The following is a 27,532-nucleotide window of genomic DNA, read 5'->3' as shown; positions in this document are numbered from 1 at the left end:
ATTCAAACGTCACTTCAATTTCAAAGTTTGTTTACATATTTACATGTACTTAAACTAAAAACTGGATTCATACAATTTAAGTTTAATCAAAAGTTAGAATACTAATTCACATAGATACAAGGAAAAATTATTAACATACATATTCCTACAGGAAGAATCTATAAGTAATTTTGTAAACAATCATGGAAGAACCACAATTAACACATTAACATAACACCTTGGACTGCGACTGCTGGCGTGCTGTTTCCATGGCACTGAAAAAAATATACAATATAATTTGTTTTGTTTTTTTAAATTATATTCATTCAACTCGAGAAGCCTTTTGTTCAGCTATGTTCTTGTTAAATAAAATACTGCCGATCCTACATTTAATTCTGCGGCCCTGTATCAAATGGTTCTTGCACACATTTACACGGCTTTGTGAACTTCAGCGAATTTGCTATGGTGCTAGAGCTGGCGCCAATCGCTCTAAACAAGTTGAGCGATCGTTGACGATGTCGCGCAACGTAAGAATACAAGAACTCATCAAGGAACTTAATGAGCAAGTTGACCATTGTAACGATTATGAATTTAACGAATTCTCAAGTCGAGCAGTTCCGATTGTGATGCGTGAAAAAAGCATCAAGCCACATTGTCATCCAGACTTTCCAGCACTCTTCGGACAATGTGTAACTCAGATATGGGGTTATAAGAGATTAATGATTGCTGTGGAAAGATTGCGTTCCGAGCAGTATGATGCAGAAAATCCTGACCACGAGGCAAAGCTTCTAAATCTATGGGACGAATTAATGCCTGATACACCTCTGGAGGCAAGAATAACCAAGCAGTGGCAGGAAATTGGATTTCAGGTTTGTTTCTTTGGATATAATCTCGGTAAAATATTCTTCATGGGCTAAAAACAATTATTTAAATATCCATTTTTTGTTTTGAATGTTGTAAAGTTGTTTTTTTTTTTAGGGTGACGACCCGAAAACTGATTTTCGTGGCATGGGTATGCTTGGCCTTGAGAATCTGTTATATTTCGTTAAAGAATATAAAGACGCGGCACGACATGTACTTTCACACTCTATGCATCCTAGATTCGGTTACACATTCGCAATTGTTGGCATCAATATCACCTCGATGGCTTTTCGAATGCTCAAGGAAGGCAGTGCGAAGACACAGTTCTTCAATGTTTGCAAAACAGCTCCCAACATAAATCACTTCCACATGTTTTACTGCTACTTGTTCTTTCAGTTTGATAGTTTTTGGATGGAGTCCGAGCCAAGAAACATAATGGACTTTTCGACGATTTATCAAAATTTTGAAGGATGGGTCTTGCATGCTCTAAAAAATGATGATACGGTTTTTAACTCAAATTCGCTCATTGAAATTATTTAATGGTACTTAAAGCATAAAAAAGAAACATTAACACTTTTGTGTTTGCTAATAATAAAATTCATTGCATAGATAAGTTTTTTTTTGTCACATCAACAATTGATTAGCGGAAATTGTGCTCGAGGTGTTAATGTTATATATTATGAAAAATATACACAGACCCAAAACATAAACCTGTGTTTTCTATTTCCAAAACATTAACTTTATTACGTTTTTATTTATAACATGTCGAATAAATTATTCAACCATTAGATAAGATTTTATAAATAATCTATCAAACCTATATAGGCATTTCCACAGAATCTTTCATTTTCAACAATTGAAATATTTTTTTTTTATTTTGAGGCACATATATAAACAAACATTTTCTTGGTTGTTTATCATCTAAATAACAAGAAAATACTTGCGTGATTCATTTTGAAACATCGTTAATAAATATCTTCAGTTCTGTGCAGTGCAGTTGAGTTGTGTGCATTCAATGAAAAACCCTCATTTCATACAAAAATATGATTTTGTACTGTCGTACAAACTTTGAAACTTAAAAATTTCGATCAACGGCTTTTTCTTACTATTGATTATTCGCAAAATTATCATTCACAATCATTTATTTTTCTGTAAGATCTTATCGATAGGTGTGCCGCTAAATAAATCACATATTCTATACGAATCACGTTTTCGATTTTAAAATTTAAAATGACATTATTTATTTTTAAATAGAGGCACATGATCCAATTAAATTTTAATTGATTTATTGATTGATAGAGAATAATTTAAGCCTATAAAATACTTCCAGAATCGATCGTTGAGAAAGTTATATAGAGAAAAAGATCAGATTTTAATATTTGTAAAAACGGAGGTACTCTAATTTAATTGCTTTGTACTATTTTTTAAATGGTAGCACACCTTTCTTTCGAGGTTTTTCTATCAGTGTATATTATACATAATTATAAATTAATGATGTTAAGTTGGGTCAAAGGTCGTTGAAATGTTTTTTATTTATAAAACTTAATAAATTTGCATCTGGTACGCTTGAAATTTGCAATATTTAAGCCTATTTTTTATTAATTTTAATTAAAAATTTTAATCCAATCAAGTCAAAAGTAGGTTATATAATTGAAATAAGTCATGATACGAAAATTTATCCACTTAGAAAGTGCCAATTTCATTTCTAAGGCTTAATATACTGTGGTAACATGAAAGTTAAAAATACTGTGGAAATGCCCATATATCGTCGGCTAAAGATGCAAACCTCGTATGTCCATTTTTGTTTTTTGTTTTTTATACCGTTTTATTATTTTGTTCTGTTCTTTAGACTGATTGTAGTAAAGTTTTGAGAATTTGACTACTTACTATTCTTTAGGTACTTACGAGGATCTCGTCCTCAAAAACCGAAAGATATGAAGGATTTAAGAGGTTTTCTTTTAAGTAAATGTTACACAATATTCTTTATTGGTTTTAATTTAGATGTTAAGGTAAGTAAAAGAAGAAGTAAAATACGTTAATTAAAAGGAATTTTCCGACATAAGTTAATAAGTTATAAACAAATTACACATTGTAGTAGGTATTTAGGTATGAAAATATTAGTCGAAAAAAAATGTTTATAATTGTTTTTATTCTTGCTTTTCTTGAGAAGGAAATTGTTATTTTTATTATAGGTACTAACAAAATATAAGTTTTTAAACCTTTAATGTGGCAGAGAGTCATAAAAAGTATGATAATCTTGCTTGAGAGATTTCTTCAGCTCTTGAAGATGTTTGTATTTGTCTTCGGATATTTTAGGTTGAGTCTCATATAACTTTGGAATATTGTCAATTTAAATTGGAATGTCAGAAAAATTCAATTTTTATTTAATGGAGCCTTCATCGTTGTACTTTAAAGCGTGGATCTGGTTCACTGTTGGATCTCCACTTTTTTTCCCTGGTCTTATTGAAGATATAAATTTAAGTGAAGAATACTTTTTAAAATATTCAAAATTCAAATAGTTCACATTGTAAGGAAAGGGGTGGACACGAGCTTTTTCACAGATACCAAGATAGCCAAGCTAGAGGAAGTGAAGAGTCTTTATAGGAGCGCCATTGTGGTACTAAATAAAGAATCCTTGGCTCCTCTAGCCCTAAACGAGGGCTCCATAAACTATGGTTTCGAAACCATTAAAATTCGAATATGTAAAAAAGATGAGGTTAACGCGGAAAGCGGGCCTCCAAAAACTACCGAAGGTGAACTAGCGGTTGGTGAACCTGGGACGTCGTCTTCTCTCCTAACAGAGGGTGACGATGCACCCTTGTCCTCTCCAATCGCGAATGCACCCTCTACAAAAGTCGTGGACAGTCCATCCTTAATGGAAACTGAGGACGACCTTAACATGATCCTTCTGAGCGAGGACGAACTCTTGGGTTCATCCTCAGACACAGAGGATCAAAACAAAACCGTGGTGCCTAATTGTAGCCAAAATGCTGCAGTTAGTACAGATTAATCTCCAACACTCCATAAAGGCCTCGGACTCACTTCTTCTCCGTCTGGCGACTAACGGGGAAGATATTGTCCTGATCCAAGAGGATTGCAGGATCCGTTGTTCGAGGACTCAGGACTCCTGGATACTACACACTTTGTGTGACAGATAATGGTGAACCTAGATCTTGCATACTAGTGAAACGTAGCATTAATGTATTTTTACTCCATCGTTTCAGTGACAAAGATACCACCGTAGCTAGGCTGGAAACAACCAAAGGAAGTTTCTGGCTGGTATCGGCGTATCTTGGGCATGACCACCTTGGCACTCTCCCTGGAAAAACCCTGGAGAAAGTCGTCGCTGAAGCGGAAAGGCAAAGGATCCGCCTAATTATTGGGAGCGATGCTAACGCTCATCATACTGTATGGGGCAGTACGAATATCAACGACAGAGGTGAGTCTCTTTTTGATTATATTCTTGGTACTAACCTCTTAGTAAGTAATGTTGGTAATGAACCAACCTTCATAACTAAAACTCGACAAGAAGTCTTAGACATAACTCTTGTCTCAGATAGTATACACCATATGATCTTGGACTGGAAAGTATCCAAAGAACACTCGTTCTCTAATCATAGATATATCCAGTTCAATATAAATGTGGATGATAACCCGAGTCCAATGACTTTTCGAAACTATCGGAAAACTGACTGGGCTTTATACAGGAACTCATTACAGAGTTTACTAGAACCTGGACTATCTAGTCCTTCCTCTAACGCTAACGAACTTGACAACAAAGTCGATGACCTTACCTCAGCTATGAACAGATCGCTAGAAATTGCTTGTCCACTTATACACATAAGAGGAAAGAGGAAACCACAATGGTGGGCCTCAGAGCTTGACTCGCTCAGGAAGGAATGCAGGAAACTTTTCAACCGGCCCAAAGCTGCAAGACTAGCCTCTCATTGGGACTCCTACAAAGAATCCCTAAGAATCTACAAGAAGGCACTAAAGAAATCCAAGCGATCTTCTTGGCGATCCTTCTGTGGCATGATAGAAGAAACTTCTGAAGCCTCTAGGTTACGGAAAATTCTTTCAACTAATCCTTGAAAAATGCAGACGGCTCCTGGACTAATTCAAGTAATGAATCGCTGAACCTACTATTGGACACTCACTTTCCTGGTAGTTCTCTTACCGAAACTTGCAACAGCTTTACACGTTCAAGTGCAAATACAACATATCCACAAGGTCTGATCACAAAGGATAAGCTACAATGGGCTCTCAACAGCTTCAAACCATTTAAAGCTGCAGGACCAGATGGAATAATACCAGCAGAATTACAAAAAGCTTCTGATATAATTGCACCAATCCTTGAGGCAATTTTTACCAGCTGTCTTTACCTGGTCCATGTTCCCTCGGCATGGAGAGAAGTTAAAGTTGTTTTTGTAGCTAAAGCAGGTAAATGCTCCCAAGTCAATCCTAAAGATTTACGACCTATAAGTCTATCATCATTCCTTCTTAAGACCCTGGAAAGATTGATTGATATCCATTTAAGGGCACGTATCGATACAAGACTTCTGTCTTCGTCTCAACATGCCTACTGTAAGGGTAAATCGGTGGAAACAGCGTTACACACTTTAGTACGCACCATCGAATATTCCCTCCATCATAAAGAGTTCACTATGGTTGCTTTCCTTGATATCGAAGGTGCCTTTAACAACGTGGACACATCTGCAATCACTTCTGCACTGACATCTCTAAATGTAGAGAGTTCGCTTCGGGAGTTAATTCATTTAATGCTTACTAGCAGAATAATTAACTCAAAACTGGGTAACTCTTCTAGCAGACGATTCGTTAGTAGAGGGACACCGCAAGGTGGTGTTCTATCTCCTCTCCTCTGGAACCTAGTGGTGAAAGAAATCCTAACTAGTCTGGATGCGGAGGGTTTCAGAGTGATAGCCTATGCGGACGACCGACGTTGCTATAGCAGTTTCAGGAAAGCATCTTCATATCCTAAAAGAACTCTTACAAAATGCCTTGAACAGGCTAATACTCTGGGCTGATCGCGTGTGGACTGGGTGTTAACCCACACAAAACCGATCTGGTCTTATTTTCGAGGAGATACAAAATTCCATTTGTCAACCCTCCTTACATTAAAGGAATCCAATTCTCAGACGAGGCCAAATACCTAGGTCTTGTCTTAGACAAAAAACTAAATTGGAAACGCATCGTACAGGAAAGAGTCAAAAAAGCTACTGTAGCTCTCTTTTCTTGCAAAAAAGCTATTGGTAATAAATGGGGTTTACAACCCAGAATCACGCATTGGCTATACACATCGGTAATCAGACCGATTTTAACGTACGGTGTAGCAGTATGGTGGACTGCTTTAGAGAAAGGTATAAACAGGGATAAGTTAAATAAAGTTCAACGTTCAGCCTGTCCCGTCTACGGCACTGGACACCTTGCTCTACCTTACACCTCTTGACATATTTAGTAAACAAATAGCTGCAAGTTCTGCTATTCGCCTCAATGCTTCATCGCAGTGGACTAACAACAACATTGGCCACTCCGTAATTCTAAGGTACTTAGGATCAATTCCAAAGCACACAGACTACACCATCCCCCAACTGCTATTCGACAGAAATTTCCAGATTTCTATACCTACCATATCTTTTTGGGAGGATAGGACATTCTTAGAGGATGAGTCAATCCACTTTTACACAGATGGCTCAAATACCAAAGAAGGGGTTGGTGGTGGTGTGTACTCTGAACGACTGAAATTAAGTCTCTCATTCCGCCATCCCAATCATTGTAGCGTGTTCCAGGCGGAACTTTTGGCGATTAAGGAAGTCTTGTCTTGGCTCAAAGAAAACGTGATATCAACATCTGATATCCGTATTTTCTCCGACAGCCAGGCCGCTATCAAATCTCTGGACTCAGTCTCTACAAACTCTATAACAGTCCATAACTGTCGATCATCTCTAATGGAGATGGCGCAACAGTTTAATATTCACCTTTGCTGGGTGCCGGGCCATAGGGACATTCCAGGTAACTGTAAGGCAGATGAACTCGCCAGGAACGGTATAGTACAACCCATCCTACCACGTTTGGCAAGTACTGGCATACCAATCGCTACTTGTAAACTGCTATACTAATGCAAGACGCTGTGAGGAGGGCAGGCATCAGGTGGACCAACATCACCACGTGTCAAGCCACAAAAAAACATCTGGCCAACACTGGATTTAAAACGTTCAAGGTGCTTGCTCTCTCTAAGTAGATCGCATATAAGCTCGATAATAGGTGTCATTGTCTAATAGGAAAGCACGCCATGAGACTAGGCGTATTCTCAAATGACTTTTGCAGAAGCTTTATGGACGAGGAAGAGGAAGAAACGGTTCTTCATCTTCTCTGCACATGCCCTGCTCTAGCTCGAAAACGCAAGAATTACCTAGGAGAAATCTTCTTTAACGATCTAAATCATATCGGGATAATCAGCCTCTCACGTTTCGTAAGGGACTCTAACTGGTTCCATTGAGCTTAGGAGGAAGCCTCAAGATTCATTTGGTATCACAATGGGGCATTAAACTGGCCTAAGTGTGTCCGTTCCATCTTGGACAGCCACTATAACCTAACCTAACCTAACCAACATAATCTGCTGGGACGTTTATGTTTCGGTTACGCAGCTTTTTTTCAGTTGCTGAGTGCATTGAATCCACTTCCATCTGGGTGTGTCCTTTCACAAGTATTTTTTGAAATACTTTTATTTTGTGTAAGGCTGTTAGATTGAGAAGTGCATTTGCTAAGATGACATTTCTATTTTGAGCAGCGCACCCGTCGCTGTAAATAACAATGTCCTTACGATTGTTGGTGGGTATAACTTCCATTTTTGGTAGGGCTAGTAGAAAATCTTTTAGGCAGTCCTTTTGAAGATTAAATTTTGGCGGTTATTTGAATAGGGATTTACTGTTGGTAAAGATAAATCTGAAGAATCAATTGATGAACTTTCAGTTTACAAACTTTTTTCCTTTAGGTTAGTTACAGCCCACTCACCAATACTTAAGGTATTCAAGTACATCACCTTGCAAACGCGCTTCGTTTCATTTTTGTATTTAAGAAAATAATAAATTGAACTATTTCGTTTTCTTGATTGTTGGACCCGCCGTCTTTTAATTTCTTCAATTTTATTTGTGCATTCAACGTAAACCTTTTTTTCATTCCAAGATTTCTTCCAAAACTCATTAAAAATATTATTTCTTTCCTCATCATTAAACTCGTGGCATCGTATCAATTTGGTGGTTTTTCCTTTGCAGTTGCATCTTTTTTTAATACTTTTGGGCCTTTTTTCAACCTTGTATTCCCATTCCAAGCCTGATTTTTTTCCAAAATATGACTGCCCTTTTTCCCTTGCAAGTTTTTGTTTATTATCAAACCATTTTTTTGTCTACTTTATTTTTGTGATTTTTTTTCGTGGGGGAATTGTATCAAAACTTTCAGTATTCACACATTCTTGAGTTTTAAGATCACTTTGATTTAGGGTTTCTGAATTATGAAAAACTACTGTTGTGTCATCAGTTGGAATAGGTTTAACTTCAACCAAACTTTTAAGTTCAATATGCTTGCTCAAGATTGAATTGCTCTTAATATTCTCATAAAAATCGGTTAAGATTAATTCGTGCGAATCTTCTGGCATATCGATTATACTATTCTCTGCTTCGAAAATTCTGTTTTGAAACTCAATGACATTATTTGGAAGTTCTTCGGATAGTATAATGTCATTTTTCAAGGCAAGCTTAAGCATTTTCAATCCACGTGACATCATTATTCTTGACTTAAAAGTTGTAAAAAGAAGGAGTTAAAAAATAATAAAAATACATATTACTTAATAGTCCGGTCAAATTAGAAATGTCTAAGTTTTGGAAAGACCTTTCTTTCTTTCTTTCTTTTGCATTCAAAGAAAATGTGCAGACATCTAGCCTTGAACCCGCCCCAAATACTATAGTTAGGCTAAGCAGGGAGTTGCAAGGAGGTTGCATGTCCCCCATACTAACTAAATTGTTTATATGGCGTTATTCTGAGTCTTAGAATTTTATAGCTAAACACCAAAAAAAACAAGTATACGCCTTGGTGTACAATATTATTACCGTACTTACTTTCTCGCGCTCTTCTCCTAAGACAGTTTATTTACACACAGCTGGTTGTGAATTTTTGAAACCTCAGATGTCTATTTTGACTGGGCTAAAAGCCTAAATTAAAGTATTATTTATTTATTTATTTATTTCATCAATCAGAGCATATTGTAATCTTATAGACTAAGATACATAATTAAAAATTTAGTTACATATTTGTAGGTGGGTATATACAATTCAAATTACATTTAATTGATTTACATAGTTAATCTATTATTAAATAATAAAAAATGTTATACATGTGTAGTAAATAACAATATTTAAATTTTGTTTAAAACTATTGATTTAAAAGTTTCTCTGGTGCAATCCATATAAAAGTTTATCCCAGAGCAAATTAAATTGCTTTCTCTGATGCAACGAGAAATGGGTTCATTGCGTCCATAGTTTGTGCGGTGAAACTGCTCATAAATTAAAAACCGTTCTCGTGTAATTCTTAGAGAAGCATTACTCTCATGGACTAGATCTGCTAGAGGTGGACAATTAACATGATTTGTAATGATATCCCGAACAAACATAATTGAAAAGTATTTACGACGAGCTTCTGGCGTTTTTATTCCAAACAACAGGCATCTGGTTTCATAAGAAGGTGTTACTATTCTCCAATTTAACTTGAAAAAAGCATAACGTGTAAAATTTCTTTGAATTTTTTCAATTCTTTCTGATATATTTGCATAGTAAGGATTCCAAACTGTACAGCAATACTCAAGTACTGATCTTACCAGAGAGTTATAAAGAGATAATAAAGTGAATGAATCAGTAAATTCTCTGGTATTTCTTTTTATAAAACCCAGCATCTGATTCGCTTTATTGATCAAGTAATCATAATGAGGAAGGAACGACAGATTAACATCTAGGATTACTCCCAAGTCTTTTTTTTGATTTACCCTTGTTAGAATTATGTTATCGATATTGAAATCAAAGACAATTGGATTAAGATTCCTGAAACACGATAGTATTTGACATTTTTCTACGTTCAAATTAAGGTTATTTATCCTGCACCAATCTACCAATCTCACCAGGTCTTCTAGCAGAAGGCTACAATCCGATATGCAGATAATCCTACGGTAGATCTTGAGATCATCGGCAAAAAGGAGACAGTCAGAATTTTTAAAAATTGTTGGAATATCATTTACAAAAATTAGAAAAAGTAAAGGTCCTAAATGGCTACCTTGTGGAACGCCTGATGGGACATAAATATCATCAGAATAAATGTTTTTAATTTTAACAATTTGTACTCTTCCAGTCAAGTAAGACTCGAACCAGAACTTATACCAAAGGAAAGTAATTTGTGGAGTAGAATTTTGTGATTGACTCTATCAAATGCTTTGGCAAAGTCGGTAAAAATTATATCGGTTTGAAACCCTTTTTCCATATTATTTATGATTGCATTCACCATAATAGTTAAGTTGGTTGCAGTAGATTTACCTACTACAAAACCGTGTTGGAACACTGATATCTTTTCTTGGATTAAAGACGAAATTTTGTTATACACCACTTTTTCAAATAATTTTGGTATAGCAGATAGCTTGCAGATTGGTCTATAGTTTGTGACCTCTTGCTTTGATCCCAATTTAAAAATAGGGCATAAAAATGAGATTTTCCAAGTTTTCAAAAATTGGCCTGTAGCTACAGAAATATTAAAAATGTTTGTTAGTGGCTGAGCTAACGCAATTGCACATTTTCTTAGTAGAAAAGGTGGAATTTTGTCCGGGCCTTCACTTTTATTTAAATCTAAATTCAATAGAGCCTCCTCTATTTCATTCTGACATAAAACAAGTGAACCAATGTCAACGCATTTGCTTAAGCCTGATGGAAGATCGTAATTTGTAACAGTTTCTGAAGAATAAACAGATTGAAAATATCTCGCAAATAAGTTGCAAATTTCAGAAACTTCACTGGTAGTTGAAGGCGATGACAGCAGTAACACTCTCACAGTAACACTGCAATTTGATTTGTGTTGGAATCGTTTAGCGTTGAACAGGTGGGGAGGCGGGGATTTCGACTATTGGTACGGCGATTTTGTTAACGATGGTATCGTTTGGCGGTAGTTTTGCGGTAGGGGAGGAGGGGATTTTGTCTATTGGTTCGTCGGTTAGGTTTATGTAGGCTTCCACTGCTGAGGTTGTGGCAACAGCACTCACAAACTCAGGGGTTTTATCATAATGATCTACATTTTTAGGTATTTGCGTTGATGGCCGAACGGATGGGGAGAGAGGGATTTTTTGTGATGATTTATTTAAACGATTATTTTTGCTCTGTACCACAAATGGAGAGCTTTTGTTGGTGCTTAATGGGAGTTTTTGTCGTTGAAGGGCGTAAATTACGATTTATATTAGATATATTTGGTTCCTTATTTATTGGATCAATGTTGAGATTTAACATAAGATGAGAAAATTCATTTTTAATATCAGAGAAATCGTTGTCAAGCACTTTCATAATGTCGTTTAATTTGTTTAAACAGATTGAAATGGGCTTTGATTTGCACTGATCACATTTATAGAATATGTTTTTATATGATTTTATAATAAGTAGATAGGATTCTTTTATGTTAGCACAATTAATGTGAGTAAGAGCATTGCAAATATCACATTTAACTGAGGCTTCCAAAGATACTGCGATTTTGCACTTTACACAATTGATCATAGTGAGATAATTTAAAGAGCGACTAACACTGTTGAAAGTTGAACTTCGAATGTGATTTGATATTACGAGGTACATACATATGATAATATAAATCATTAAATAGTACACAAAGATTTCAAATTTTAAACTCATTTTAAGTCTCCTACTCTAGCCTAGCCAACATCAGCTATCCTGATAACAAACATTATTCTATTTGTTTTCATATACCATGGTAGTTGAAGTATAAAAACATTAGAACTGTTAAAAGATTGTTCGTTAGAGAAAATAAGAAAAACCTGGAAATCCTTGTAGGAATTATTTACTCTAAGAATAATCTTTGTTATCAGAAATTTTAATGATTTCAAATAATTTCACATACCTTTTTCAATTAAAACATCCAAATTCAAATAGAAACTTTTGTTTTCACAAATAAAATGCAATTTCATTAACACACTTCTTACTCACGACACTTGTTCTGCTGTAACTGTGGATTTACGTGGTTTTCCCATTGTAAAATGGCAACGTGGATGTTCGTAGTTTTCTTCTTTCTATTTTTTCTGCATTTACAACAACAATAATAACCTTTTTTTAATCCAGACATAGATTGCAATGCCTTTAAAAATCTCAATTTTGGAAAAAAGTAGATTTACGAGGTTTGCATCTTTAGCCGACGATATATATGTATATTTTAGTAATCAGTATAAATATACGTCTGCTACATAAATGAGGTAGTTAATGTAATTAAATGTAGTTAACGTAGTTAAATGTAGCAGACGTAGCGGTAGACGTCAAAACGTAGTTTGAAATGTCCATTCAACCACCAAATTGACAAATTGCATCTAAAAGATAACTGTGTAAGTGTGAAAAACTAACTCTCCTCATCGGATACACTATACTCTTAAAATAAACGACAAAAATAAAACAGATGATTATTTAATTTGCATTTTTCTTTCATGAAACTTCGAATTACTGGATTTAGTTCATTTACGCAAGATATTTGGTTGTTATGTATAGTTCAGTGTTTTTCACTCGTTAGTCGTTCCTTATTCACTCGTTTTTTTAAATTCTTTTTGAAATTTAACGTTTTTTGTGAAGGTAGCACACGTAACAAATGTAGGGTAGTAAATGAAACAAATCAAACGTGTAGTTTATCCAATTAACTACACGTAGCTTACCGAGTAGATTACCTAACGTAATCTACTCTGCCATCTCTAGTCACGACCTAATTCATTTGACATTTCAATGTGATCCATTGATTTCGAGCAAAACTATAAGATTTCGCGACTTCAAACGAGTAAATACGAGCCAATTAGAAGATGATTTAAAACGAATTGAATGGTTTCGAGTTTATGAAATGCCTTTTGTCGACGATCAAGTTTTTTTCATTCAAGAGAATATAAGAAAGTTATTTGAAACACACATTCCACTGATCACAAAAACGGTAGTAACAAAAAATTCTTCGTGGTTTAACACGCACATTAAAAATCTTATATATGAACGCGACCTGGCCTATAAACGTTGGAAACGTTTTCGACTAAATATTTTGTATATTGAATTTAAACGATTGAGAAACAAAGTTACAGCTGAGATACGAAATGCAAAACAAAAATATTTCGCACCAAAGTTAGATCCTTCACAAGTGGGTAGAAACCTTTGGAAAAACTTACGTGAAATTGGCATTGGCAAACAAAAAAAGATGAGCTATGATGATGTTGACTGTGATGAGCTCAATAAAAAGTTTTTGTCGCTTCCAAACTCTGAATTAAATGAAGAAACATCTTTTGCTTCATTTGAGAATGCGTCTTTTTCATTTCCTTGTTTTAGTTTCTCGCAGGTAACTGAAGCTGACGTCTTAGAGAGTTGCATTAATATAAAATCAAACTCTATTGGAATAGATGAAATTCATCCAGTCTTTGTTAAAGCGATACTACCCTACATTCTAAGATACTTAACACATCTTTACAATACAATATTAATGTCGAATGTTTTTCTATCAGCTTGGAAACAAGCAAAAATTATTCCAATTCCAAAAAACGAACGTGAGTTTCGACCAATTGCGATTTTACCTTTTCTTTCCAAGGTTTTAGAGAGAATTATGAATGGTCAGATAAGGAATTACCTAACTGAGAACAATCTGCTTTGTGTTAACCAATCTGGCTTTCGTCCTAAGCACAGCTGCACCACAACTCTCATTAACGTTGTAGAAAACATCAGACAAGCTGTTGACAGCGACAATGTCACCTTTTTAGTTCTACTTGATTTTTCAAAGGCATTTGATACGGTCAATCATAAAATACTGTTTAGTAAACTAACAAATCAATTTAATTTTTCTACTTCTTCAGCAAGTCTAGTGCATTCGTATCTGCATTTACGATCTCAGGCAGTTATTGCAAACTCTTCTGCTTCAGAACTTCTTATGGTTAAAAGAGGGGTTCCGCAGGGTTCAATATTAGGACCACTATTCTTCTCTATGTACATCAATGATTTACCCTTATGCATGCAGAACTCTAAATTGGATATGTATGCTGACGATGTTCAAATAAGTAAAAGTTTTCCTTTAGGTTTGGTTGAAAATGCTGCCGTTGAAGTCAACGAAGACCTTGCCAGTATTTTTTCTTGGTCAGAGAAAAATGGACTTTGTCTCAATCCAGTAAATTCAAAATGTTTGGTAATTTCAAGAAAAGTCATAGACACGTCTTATTTTCCCGTGATAATTTTAAATAATAAACAAATTGAGTTTGTCGATTCAGCCAAAAACTTAGGTTTAATGTTTACAAAAACGCTTTCTTGGAATTACCACATAAGATTGACAATAGGTCGTGTTTACGGAGGCCTTCGTCTACTTTGAACAAATCATAAAATAACACCACTCAAAACTCGTATGATACTGGCTAAAACATTACTCGTGCCTATAATGCTCTACAGCTGTGAAATCTTTCATAATTGTGATTATGAGCATAAGCGCAAACTTAATGTTGCTAACAACAGTATTGCCAGATACATTTTTGGATTAAAAAGATACGATCGAGTTTCTAATTTCTCAAGGTCTATCTATGGCCTTACTCTTGAAAACCTTTTCAAGTTTAGATCACTTGTAATGCTAAATAACGTTATACAAACGCGCCAACCACCTTACCTTTATGATAGGATACGTTACTCACATTCTACTAGAACATTAAATATTGTACCCATACGTTACACGTTCTTAGTATCAGAACGCCAATTTTTCATAGCTGCGATTCGTCTGTGGAACTGTCTTCCTCGATCTTTAAGAATGATAAACTGTACTAAGCTCTTTCGAATTAAAATTGAGGAATATTTGCAAACCTTAAGGTAGTGATGATTTGAGTACTTTTTTTTTCTGTTAGTTATAAAGTATTATTTTTTGATTTTTATTTTATTTTGTATTAATTTATATTAAACTTTTTTTTAAACTTTTCACATACATACATGCAATTTAATTTAATTTTCATTTTGAAAATTCACAAACAAATTTACACAACACATAATATAATAATTAAGTTTATACTATTTTAAAAGATAATGTATCTTACAGTATAACCTGTTCAATAAAATATATGAATATGAATATGAATATGAATATAGATTGCAGTGAGCTCTGATATGTTAGCAAAATTTTTGAGATGATCTTTTATCAATACGAAGAACATTTTATATTACTCAAACAATTAATATTATTTTGACTGATTTTATTTCGTTATTTATTGAATTTCTTATTTTCTCTCTTGTAAATCTTAATCAGGTACGTATTACACTTACACAATTGATTACAAAATCGGTCCTATCGGAAACTCCATCGTAATGCAAAATTGTATGAGATTTTCCACTGCGAACGTATTGGCTATATTTTTTTTGGGGGGGTTCGTAAACGTTTCCGATTACGATGGAATTCGTTATAGGTTTGAATATTGCTGGGTTTATTCTCAAAAAGTTGTTGATAATGTGACAAAGGCTATCGGGGAAAAATAACTGCACGACATCACCTCTGATAACGAATTCGGATTGTCGACCAGACCATATCGCAATAAACGCTTTCAACACAATGGATGTCCGAACGTTCCTGGGAGCTAATATCGATTTGGAATACTGATTGTGTAATGGTAAGGTAGCACTTCGGCTTGACTTACCTAAGGCTAAACATCGTCAAACGGCTACAATTGCAAGAGATCGTTTAATCACTCTGCAACCGGGTTGCAAGTAACCTTTTATGTTTTCTGCAGCCAATGCAAAGTATCGAGAACCACATTGAGAGATATCATCAGAGAAGCCACCTCTAATGTGCTGAGTTTGAAACAGTCATTAACAAGAAGCCCCTGATTTGATGAAGGATGTTGGCAAGCAAATGTAACTATTTCAAATCTGCGCTGCGAAGAAGAACGTGAAAAGCAGAGAGGAACACCGACTTCTCAGAAGAAAAAATGAGAAGTGTGCTGCCGAGGATGTTGAGAGTAGAAGAATGCTGATGATAAGTAAGGACAGCTTCTGCAGTATGTTTAACAACTAGCCGACGACGAAAGCCCGGCTTTCCGCCTTAGACAAAGGAAAGATTGCCATAACTAAGCTTTCAAAGCCGATATGGAGTTGATTTGGTTAGAAACATACACCAATTTATTTGTAATAAAATGTTCTGATGTAAGCATTCTTCATGAATGAAACCTCAGTTTTTCTTGGCCGATAACGACGAAACCATCTATTAGGGAATCAGTCTCCTAAATATCGCCTACAAAATCCTCTTCGCCGTAATATAGGAACCTCCTGTCAACAACCTGAAAGGCCCTTATTAGTGTGGCCTTAGAACGGGAAAGTCCGAAGTATACCAAGAACATCAAATCAAAACTCATCACATTTTCATCAATCTCAAAGCCGCACGTGACAGAATCTAAAAAGGATATAGTTCTGGCAGGATAATAATTTTCCACATTAAATTCCTAAATCTCAGACATTTTATTATTTTCAGGGCCATAAACAAAATTTCTCATACAAATCTCTTACATTTGTTGTCAGAAATCTGAGAATAAGATTTGTGGGATTCCATTTTCTAATATTTCACTATCGCACCTCTCAAAAAGGAAGAAAATAAATAAATAAATTGGGTTGCGCAACAGTCCGTTGAGAACTGAGGCCTAGTGACTTACAACTCTCAACCATTCCTGGGTGCGAGTACTGTTGTCAGGGATGGAGGGGACCTACAGTTTTACGCATGTCGCAGATCCGCAAACCCAAATGAATTAATAGTGAGTAAACATGCTACGACGAGCTGTGCGGGCTCCACATCGTTTAAGAGGGTTATGTAGAGCGTATGAAAACTATGTTGTATGTTCGGAAAAGCTTTCTAATCCACCCCCACAAGACAGCGCATTGTACACATTGTGTTCCAAACAATTGGGAAGTCACCTCTACAAACTTGGAGTACTTAATTGGAGTTTGTTAGTTAAGGCCCTAGTTTACCCCGGACCATAGCACCAACTGATGTTAGTAATTTTAAATGGTGCATTACTGTTTTCTTTGTCTAACGCACCTATTCAGAGCCAGATCAGAAACTATAATTAATATATCCCAAATCATCGTTTTAAATTATTTTAAAAATAAACAACACAAACATATAATTTTTGAAATTTTATTATAGTACTTTAAATATGTATGTATATAATATGTATTTGAGTTATGGCGTTTATTATGTTGGGTTAATTTACCGTCGAAATTTAATAATTTATGATAGAAAAAAATTGTTCGTTTCGTAAGTTTTATTAAGCATTTAGAAAAAACATCAATTGATAGCTGTTAAATATTGAAACTCAGCCTTTTAAAACGTTATTCATTATTAAGATATTTAACTTTTGATTGACTATATTTTTGTACAGTCTGGAACGTTTTCAATTATCAAAAATCTTATCAATGGGCTGATTAAATTGTTCAACTTTTTTATTTATCAACTGTCAATTTATTTTTATCTTTTTTTTGGTTTCTCAATAATTTGCGTGAAACAATTTTTGTATAGTTTATTTTTTGTGCAGTTAATTTTTTTTTTAAATAAGCATTTTATGTTATTTTAAATACTACTTTACTTTATTATACTATTGACGAAAATTAAAAAAAGTATTTCAAATACTTTTTTGTTTGGAATGTAAACCTGATTTATTGTTTTTTGTTTTATTACAATACAATGCAAATTAAAGCACTTTTTGTATTCTAAAATAAATAATAACATTGAACATAACACATATGCGGCAGTTTATTTAAGATACATTATAATAAATAGAATAAAAATTCGTACAAAATCACAATAAATTATCAAAAAATTAAATTAATATACAAAAACTTTCAAGAACTTTGTGGACAATTAACCCTTTGATGACCTTTATTTACATGGAAAAACCACGTATGCCAAATATTTTGAATGGTGTCCTAATAATACAAAAAATTAATTTAATTACTTTATACGAGATTTAATTAATATTTCGGACAACAAAGGGTTAAAGGACATTTATATAAGTTTAAAACCATTTTGATGGATTATAAAATACTGAACAGTTTAAAAATATAGTCTTATTTTAATTTTGTAAAAAATATATAGAAAAATAGGTAATCCACAAAATATTTGAACACAAAATCAACTTAAAGCTAATTGAGTTTAAGATCATTCGAAATAAGACATAATTAAAGTTCTACTTTTTATTTAATTACAAATCAAACCGTTTAAGAATTATATATAGAATTAAATATATATTTATATTTGTTTATGGTTCATTACACATCGTCAGTATAAAAATCTTTATTTGATTTAGTTTATTTAACGGTAGAATTTCACCTCAGCTTCGACACAGTCCTTCATCAGTTCATCTAACTCAGCGGTTGGAGTAGGATTTTCATTTAAATAAGCATTTACTTCCTCAACACATGATGCTTCCAGATTCTTTAGATCAAGCACGGCTTCTGGCTTACGTTGAGCGTGTAGTTTTTGCAACAATGTGACGCTCTCTCCATCAAGTACTTTAGTCAGAGGAGATATTTTAGGGTTTGGAGCAAAAACAAATGGTTTGAACACCGATTCTTTAGGATTTGGTGTTGCCGTAAACCAGTGACATGAAATACCAGTTGGGGAGAGTACCGAGACACTGCTTGATCTATTCGTTTCAGTAGCAGCTGATCTTAATGTTTCAAACATACTTGTTAATATGTAAGAACCGTCTCCAGTCGGTTCTTCACCTGGCCAGTTTTCAGTAGTGGCTGGACACGAGAAGCAATTTGAAAAATTTACTTCACCCTATAAGAGTTTAGATTAGATATTGGTATCATGTTTTTTAAAAACTATATTAAAAAAAAATGTATCCTATAACTTTAACTTTAACCTATAATATTATATTTAGTGTCGGTACTTTTATAATGAGGTTGCATGAAACAATTTCACACAATTCGGAAATCAACAAGAAAGACAACTAAAAGACCCCGAGGTCAATCTACATATATAAACAAAAGAGCCTGTCAGTAAGAACCAAAAAGGACCAAAACGCTTAGATGTACAAAATTTGATTCCCTTTATAATAATAATACTTGTCAATTTTTTTCAACCTTTGTACCTTGTTGTGTTACAAGCCATTTTGCATAATGGTTTAATTGAAAATGTATTCTATTTTCACTTAAAACTACAAATCTCAGCTTTAATGCCAGCCCTAAAACTTTCCGGCCAATGACATATTTTGACTCTGCTTCAGTAAACTCTGTCTTTAGTATTTAAATATTTCTGGGAGAGATCTTCAATTCTGACCACAAACAATTATTTTAGGTATTTAAATATGCAGTCCCCGAGAGACAATCTTAAGGTTCTCTAAGACCTTCGATGTTGACCTTAAGGCACTTTTTGTTAACTTGACTTTGACTTGCCGAAATTATGTATAAGAATCCACCTTTCTTCCCTGTGTTGTTATTGCAAGTTCGTTTGTTTTATTTCAGTTTTATTTCTGTTGTTTAATTTATAAAAAAATGTATGTAAACTTCTTCTCAAGGCTTTCTATGGCACATGATACAGTAAAATATGTTAACGTCGATAAAAAGCCATTTAAAAGACTGAATGATCTGACGCGTGGTTGTGGTTTAGCCATTACAGAAGCGTGATGATGGTTACGTTTGACTCTTAGAACAACAGTTTAGGTTTGATAGGTTAGGTTAGGTTATAGTGATTGTCCAAGATGGAAACGGACACCCTTAGGCTAATTTAACGACCCATTGTGATACCTCATGAATCTTGAGGCTTCCTCCTAAGCTCAATGGAACCAGTTTGGTCCCTTACGAAACGTGAGAGGCTGATTATAACGATTATGATTTAGATCGTTAAAGAAGAATTCTCCTAGGTAATTCTTGCGATTCGAGCCAGAGCAGGGCATGCGCAGAGAAGATGAAGAACTGTTTCTTCCTCGTCCATACAAGATTGCAGAAGATCTTCAAAAGTATTTTGAGAATACGCCTAATCTCGTGGGGTGCTTTCCTATTAGACAGTGTTCGGTTATGACACCTATTATCGAGCTTATATGCGATCTGTTTAGAGAGAACAAGCACCTTGAACGTTTTAAATCCAGTGTTGGCCAGATGTTTTTTGTGACTTGACACGTGGTGATGTTGTCCCACCTGGTGCCTGCCCTCCTCACAGCGTCTTGCATTAGCAACCGTTTACAAGTAGCGATTGGTATGCCAGTACGTCCCAACCGTGGTAGGATGGGATGTATTGTACCGTTCCTGGCGAGTTTATCTGCCTTACAGTTACCTGGAATGTCTCTATGGCCCGGCACTCAGCAAATGTGAATATTAAAATGTTGTGCCATCTCCATAGAGATTATCCACAGTTATTGACTGTTATAGAGTTTGTAGACAGAGTCTAGAGAATTGATAGCAGCCTAGCTATCTAAGAAGATAGCTATAGATAGATGTTGATATCACGTTTTCTTTAAGCCAGGACAAGACTTCCTTTATCGCCCAAAGTTTCGCCTGGAACACGCTACAATGATTGGGAAGGCGGAATGAGAGACTTCATTTCAGTTCAGAGTACACACCTCCACCAACCCCTTCTTTTGTTTTTGACCCATCTGTGTAAAAATGGATTGACTCATCCTACAAGAATGTCCTATCCTCCCAAAGAGATCTGGGAGGTATAGAAATCTGGAATTTTCTGTCGAATTGCAGTTGGGGGATGGTGTAATCTGTGTGCTTTGGAATTGATTCTAAATACCTAAGAATTACGGAGTGGCCAATGTTGTTGTTAGTCCACTGCGACAAAGCTTTGAGGCGAAAAGCAGAGCTTGCAGATATTGGTTTGCTAAATATGTCAAGAGGTGTTAGGTAGAGTAAAGTGTCCAGTGCCGCAGATAGGGTCGTGCGAAGCGATTCGCTTATATATAGGCAAGTTGAACGTTGGACTTTATTTAACTTATCCCTGTTTATATCTTTCTCTAAAGCAGTCCACCATACTGCCACACCGTACATTAAAATTGGTCTGATTACCGATGTGTATACCCAATGCGTGATTCTGGGTTGTAAGACCCATTCATTACCAATAGCTTTTTTGCAAGAAAAGAGAGCTACAGTAGCTTTTTTGACTCTTTCCTGTACGTTGCGTTTCCAATTTAGTTTTTATCTAAGACAAGACCCAGGTATTTAGCCCCGTCTAAGAATTTTAATTGGATTCCTTTAATATAGGGAGGGTTGACAAATGGAATTTTGTATCTTTTCGAAACTAAGACCAAATCGGTTTTGTTTGGGTTAACACCCAGTCCACACCGTTCAGCCCAAAGTATTAGTCTGTCTTAGGCATTTTGTAAGATTTCTTTTAGGGCTTTAAGATGCTTTCCTGAAACTGCTATAGCAACGTCGTCTGCATAGGTTATCACCTTGAAACCTTCCGCATCCAGACTAGTTAGGATTTCATTCACCACTAGGTTCCAGAGAAGAGGGGATAAAACACCACCTTGCGGTGTCCCTCTACTAACGAATCGTCTGCCAGAAAAGTTGCCCAGTTTTGAGTTAATTATTCTGCTAGTAAGCATTAAATTAATTAGCCCCGGAAGCGAACTCTCTACATTAAGAGATGTTAGTGCAGATGTGCCCACGTTGTAAAAGGCACCTTCGATGTCAAGAAAAGCAACCAGAGTAAACTCTTTATGATGGAGGGAATATTCGACGGTGCGTACTAATGTGTGTAACGCTGTTTCCACCGATTTACCTTTACAGTAGGCATGTTGAGACGAAGACAGAAGTCTTGTATCGATACGTGCCCTTAAATCGATATCAATCAATCTTTCCAGGGTCTTAAGAAGGAATGATGATAGACTTATAGGTCGTAGATCTTTAGGATTAACTTGGGAGCATTTACCTGCTTTAGGTATAAAAACAACTTTAACTTCTCTCCATGCCGAGGGAACATGGACCAGGTAAAGACAGCTGGTAAAAATTGCCTCAAGGATTGGTGCAATTATGTCAGAAGTCTTTTGTAGCTGGGCTGGTATTATTCCATATGGTCCTGCAGATTTAAATGGTTTGAAGCTGTTGAGAGCCCATTATAGCTTAAGTTTGATAGAATGATGCCAAATAAATTGTCTCATTTTTATTAAACAAAAAAATAATTGTTTCATGTAAAATTCTCTCGTGTCACATTAAAAGTTGTTTGCCCCTTTCCAAAATAACTTTTTACATTCGAGGGATTTACAAGTAGATCTTTCTTTCAAAGGTGTTATGGGGTATTCGTTCGCGTACTGCTTTCATAAGCATACAACTGTGGACAGCGCAAGGACGACTACTTTTTGGGCTGTCATCTATTCAGAAATAGCAAACTGGTGGAAAATCAGGTTCCGAACAAATTGGCATCTATTAATGTAAATTTTAAAAACAAAATAAGATGACCATTTTATATCGAATGCATGTCTTGAGCAACAAGGCCATGAAGTTAAATTTAAATTGACAATGTTCAAACGCTATGAAATCGCCGTTACTTTGATGTTAAGTTCATGACATTACCGTCACCTAATATTACAATTAATATTGTCAAATATTGTTTAAACATAAATTGTTTTGTTGAACTTCAACTCAATTTCTTTAAACTGCAGTGTTGCACCACAAATTTTGTCTAATGTGAAATTAAAATTGACGACAATGTCGGTAAGATACATACAGTGACTCCAACGTATAATCGAACAATAGTTTCATTTATATAAAATGGGTTGTAACTTAAGAAAATAAAACAGCTACAGTGAGTGTCATTAATATTCGAGTTTTACTCTTAAACATACTTTTGTTGTTTTTTTCGTATTAAAAGTTGATTTTAGGTTTATTATTTGGTTATTTTATAAATTAGTATATTATTCCCTAAATATTTCATTAAAAAAATGTTTGCAATCACTTAACTGCATTAAGATATACGATAAACAACGCAAAAAGAACACATGTAAACGCTTCATTAATATTCGGTTTTTTGTTTTCTTTGCTGAGTTTGACATTTTCTCCGATTAACAGTATGTATGTCTATTCAGGAGTCCCGTAAAATAAAATGTTGACTAAACGTTTGCATACATTTTTAAAACGATTTAGTGCAAGATCGTTTGGTTTTATTTAAAAAGTTAATCATAGGACGCAAAGGAAAAAATGCAAGCCTTGAAAAAAGAAACCATGTTATACAAACATACATACCAACAAAATTGCTGATATTTTAGACATAAAAGAAACGGAAGGATCGAACCAAAGAAGCAGATGGGTCAACCAAAAAAGTTAAAAATGAAAAAACTTATAGTAAGAAAAATTAAAGCAAATCCTCGTTTAAGTGCACCAAAAACTGTGCAACAAGTGTTAATGGAATGCAAAAAAGAAAATATCTGTATCAACAGTACGCCAAACCATAAAGACAATGATCGTGTTGGATCGGATGGAGGAGTTATGGTGTGGCGCAAGCCAAATGAAGAGCTTAAAGCAGGAACACAAAGCAAACAGTAAAGCATGGAGGCGGGCACATCATGGTTTGGGGGTGCATTTCAGCAAGAGGCTTGGGAAGTTTAGTATTTATCGACGGTATATTGAAAAAGGAATACTATTTGAAGATCGTTAAAGAAAATTTAAGTAAAATGCTGAGAAAATGGGCATTTTAAGGAATTTCAAATTTTACCTGGACAACGACCCGAAGCACAAGGTGTATGTTGTAAGGGAATGGCTTCTGTATAACTCTCCAAAAGTTATCCAAACATTTCCACAATCAACAGACCTTAACTCAATGGAAAATTTGTGGGATGATTTCGACCACCGAGTTCGCGAAACCACTTTCTCTTCAATAAGTGCACTAAAGCAACGGCTTCAAGAAGAATGAAGCAAAATAGACATTGAATAACTTCAAACAATTATAAAAAATATGCCGAAGCGTTTGGACGCAGTTTTATCCAATCGAGGGTATCCAACAAAATATTAAAATCAAAGTTAAGAACGATTAATTAAAAAGTTAATATAAGTATGTAAAAAAACCGAATATTAATGAAGTGTTATTTTTTGAGTTCTCGTATTCTTAATTTATTTTATTTTGTTAATTTGCTATTTTATTTAAAAAATGTATATACATATATTGAAATTATTCAATACAAATTATTTTAAAGAAAAGCTGGTTTTTAACTTTTCTAAAGTTTAAAGTAAAATGTAAAGTGTTTTTTTGGAAAGAAACAAAAAAAACCGAATATTAATGGCACTCACTGTATATGTATATTTTGTTTGCTCTTATTTAAAGTAGTACATTTACTTATCCAAAAAACAACAAAAAAAAATAAATATTTTCAAATTTTAACGGTAAATTCAGAGAAAAAAACAAAATAAAACCAGTTTTTTAAACTTCAACAACTGTGCTGGTGTGTCAATGAGTTTGGGGCAATTATGGATTAACCACATCTTTGCATCACCGGACGTGTGCTTGGGATCTTTGTCCTGATAGAATGCAAATTTATTCGCGATTCCCAATTTTTCCGCACTCTGCTTCACATTTTGCTTCAAAATATTGAGGTAGGCAAATTTGTCTATTTTACCTTCTATAAAATGCAAATTGCCTACCCCAGCACTTGACATGCAGCCTAAAACCATGACAGAGCCCCCTCCGTGTTTTATTGTGGCTTTGGTGTTTTGTTGCTGGAACTCAGTATTTGGCTTACGCCACACATACATCTTTCCATCCGAGCCATGCAAAATAAATTTGCTCTCATCAGTAAACAAGACCTTAAAGCATCGAAAACTGCAAATTACAATATATTTTTTTTAGAAATATGAACACATTACCGTATTCCAAAAATCTTCCTGTTTCAATAAATTATCTTTTGCATAATTTAACCTTTTATTTTTGTTTTTTAGGCTAATAAATGTTTTTTTTTTCTGGTAACTCTTCCATAGTATTCGTATCTATGGAGTGTTTTACGGACAGTGTTGAGGCAAACGTCCTTTCCAACACGATTTTTTAAGGAAACTTGAAGATCTTTTGCTGTTTTGAAAGGATTTTTTTCATTTCTTTTAATATTGACCGCTCTTCTCTTTCACTTAAAAGTTTGCCTTGAAAGATTGATCAGAACAAAAAAAAAGGTGCTTGGAGTGAAAATTTTTAAGTAACGGTATTTTTCATTTACTCTCTTTGCTTTGTCCGATTATTTGTTAAACTTTAAAAACTGTATTATTTTTAGTTCTACTCTTTGAATTAACCGTTAATATTTGAAAGGTTTAGTTTTTTGGATAAGTAAGTGTACAACTTTAAATAAGAGCGAAACAAATATATAGCGGTTCTTTCTAAGTTTATTGCACATTTTGTAGAAATGAAACCACTGTACGATTATGCGTTGGAGCAACTGTACATATTCAAAATCTTGGAGTACCTTTTTGAGCATTATTTTATTTATAAAATTTTAATATTTGCTCTGAAAATTAAATTTTGTATACACATCACCCGATGAGTTAATCACATACTTTTGTATCCTGGGCTAGGTTCATACAATTTAATCAAATATACCTATAAAAGGTATGATCTTATGTAATTTGTAGGACTTTTGAAAGCAAAACTACTCTATTACTTACATCAAAGTAAGAATATACCAATAGTCATGATAGTTTACTTATACTTCCAAAAACATTAATAATAAATTGTTTTTTTTTTTCTAATTAATATTCCCAAGATAAATGTGTTTTACTTACATCACCACTCCATAGGCCGAGTGTTTTTAATGAGTCACCCAAGTCCTCGCTGGACTTGTCGATAGATGTGCTAACTCCGAGTCCGGCAGTAGGCAAACTTTGGAAACCGCTTTCAATTTTCTGCGCCGCCCAAAGCTTCCCACCTACACTCAAAAGCCAAACTTCTGTTGGGTCACAAATCACAAAACTAAATCTGGCACTATCACAGCCGTTGCTGCTGACCAGCGAGCCAATCTTATCCACCGCATCGGAAGAGGACGAAGATCTTTCTAGTGCCAATCTAAAATTAATTTTAAATTCATAATAATTAACATAAGTATATAGACAAATGCATGCGTGTACAAAATCAAAAATGAAAAATCAATAAAGTTCTACGAGATGTCGAACACACCTCACAAGGTCCGTGGAACGCAATGATTGACTCTCGGGCTCTGGCTCACCATCGGACCATATAATTCCAATGGAAACATTTTTTTCGTTGTTTCCAAACTCGCCACCCCAAATTGAGCCACCGCTTTGTTGCGATTTCTGCAGAATTAGTCCAAATGACGGACCATTATCGATTTCTGCTCCCCCATCACACTACAACGACGGTTTCATATTACTTTAATTTACTTTCTAATTTAATGTAGAAGTCTCATTTGTGTATTTTTCATTACCTTAACTTTATCCTCAGCTTCAGATGAGGGATAGAATAGAACTTCTTGTACTTCACTATCTGCTGGTGATGAATTCCTTCCGAAAATCACAGATTTCTCTCGGGAATTCGGGGGGAGAACAATGAAGCATGCACCGGTAACAGCGGATGACATTTTCTTAGTAGTCTAGTATATATTGAACAGTTTTATGATTGTATGTATTTAAATAAGTTTATTATGAAAGTAGTAATCTCAAATGTTTTTTCTTAAACAAATTTTAAAAGAAAAGTGTTCACGATTAGAAAAGAAAAACAGATCAAAACTGCAGATCCAGATGAGTTGTGACAAACTTTTCTGAACAACTTTCTGTTTCTAGCTGAATTATATATTAATTCAGCTTTCAGCAGGAGCAAAACTGGATAATAGAGGTTTACATGGGCCTGTTCAGCCATCATGTTTGACAACATGGCTTAACGTTGACAATTATGAAACTATGGTGTATTTACATGCATCTCCATTTCGAAGTGAGTAGACAAAGCGGATGCAAAATAGTAAAATTATGCTGGTTGGATCAAGATCAAAAAGCCGAAGTCTTCAAAAATGCAAATTATAGGAAATTGTAGTGAAAAGGAACATGTTTATCTCTAAGCATCATCGTCTACCTCTGCATTAGTGTTGCCACAATGATACAAATGTAACAAAAGCCTTGCATCATCATGTTATTTACTTTTTTTTCCCATTAGTGCAAACAATTATTTATTCTGAGGTCTATTCACTTTATCGAATTCTGCGATATGAATTGCACATCATTGCAATTAATCCTTGCTTTAATTGCAATCATAAATGGCATACACTGATTAAACCACAGGAAAAAATGATGTACTAGTACTCGTAACTAAAGCTAAGCCTTTCAACGAAAGGCATTGTGTTCAATAGAGAGACAAAGGGAAATTTAGAGTACATAAGGCGTTTCTTTTATGAACTGAAAAAAGTTATATACAAGCCATTATAGTCTCTGTTAGGCTAGGCGCGCACATGCAACTTTTAGTTTCGAAACTG

At 34.7% G+C, this 27,532-nt stretch overlaps 2 protein-coding genes and 1 long non-coding RNA gene across 3 annotated transcripts; 1 reads left to right on the top strand and 2 right to left on the bottom strand.

Annotated features, from left to right (window-relative positions):
* On the top strand, positions 1-1,550 carry LOC129954240 (ELMO domain-containing protein 2). The gene is made up of 3 exons (XM_056068020.1): positions 1-92; positions 152-848; positions 958-1,550. Exons 2-3 carry the CDS (start codon positions 249-251, stop codon positions 1,378-1,380), a joined length of 1,023 nt encoding a protein of 340 aa, XP_055923995.1. The 5' UTR covers positions 1-92; positions 152-248; the 3' UTR covers positions 1,381-1,550.
* A 15,704-nt stretch (positions 1,551-17,254) lies between these two features.
* On the bottom strand, positions 17,255-26,834 carry LOC129940492 (secernin-1). The gene is made up of 4 exons (XM_056048846.1): positions 26,495-26,834; positions 26,227-26,417; positions 25,836-26,115; positions 17,255-18,915 (listed from the first exon to the last, which is right to left on the bottom strand). Exons 1-4 carry the CDS (start codon positions 26,645-26,647, stop codon positions 18,442-18,444), a joined length of 1,098 nt encoding a protein of 365 aa, XP_055904821.1. The 5' UTR covers positions 26,648-26,834; the 3' UTR covers positions 17,255-18,441.
* On the bottom strand, positions 24,759-25,839 carry LOC129940493 (uncharacterized). The gene is made up of 2 exons (XR_008780690.1): positions 25,719-25,839; positions 24,759-25,653 (listed from the first exon to the last, which is right to left on the bottom strand). It is a non-coding gene; the product is annotated as an uncharacterized LOC129940493 (long non-coding RNA).
* Positions 26,835-27,532: the final 698 nt, after the last annotated feature.

The sequence above is a fragment of the Eupeodes corollae genome, chromosome 1, assembly GCF_945859685.1.
Source record: "Eupeodes corollae chromosome 1, idEupCoro1.1, whole genome shotgun sequence".
In the NCBI taxonomy this organism is placed as follows: domain Eukaryota; kingdom Metazoa; phylum Arthropoda; class Insecta; order Diptera; family Syrphidae; genus Eupeodes; species Eupeodes corollae.
Note: the sequence above shows the minus strand (reverse complement) of the source record. Positions and strands in the feature narration are given on the sequence as shown.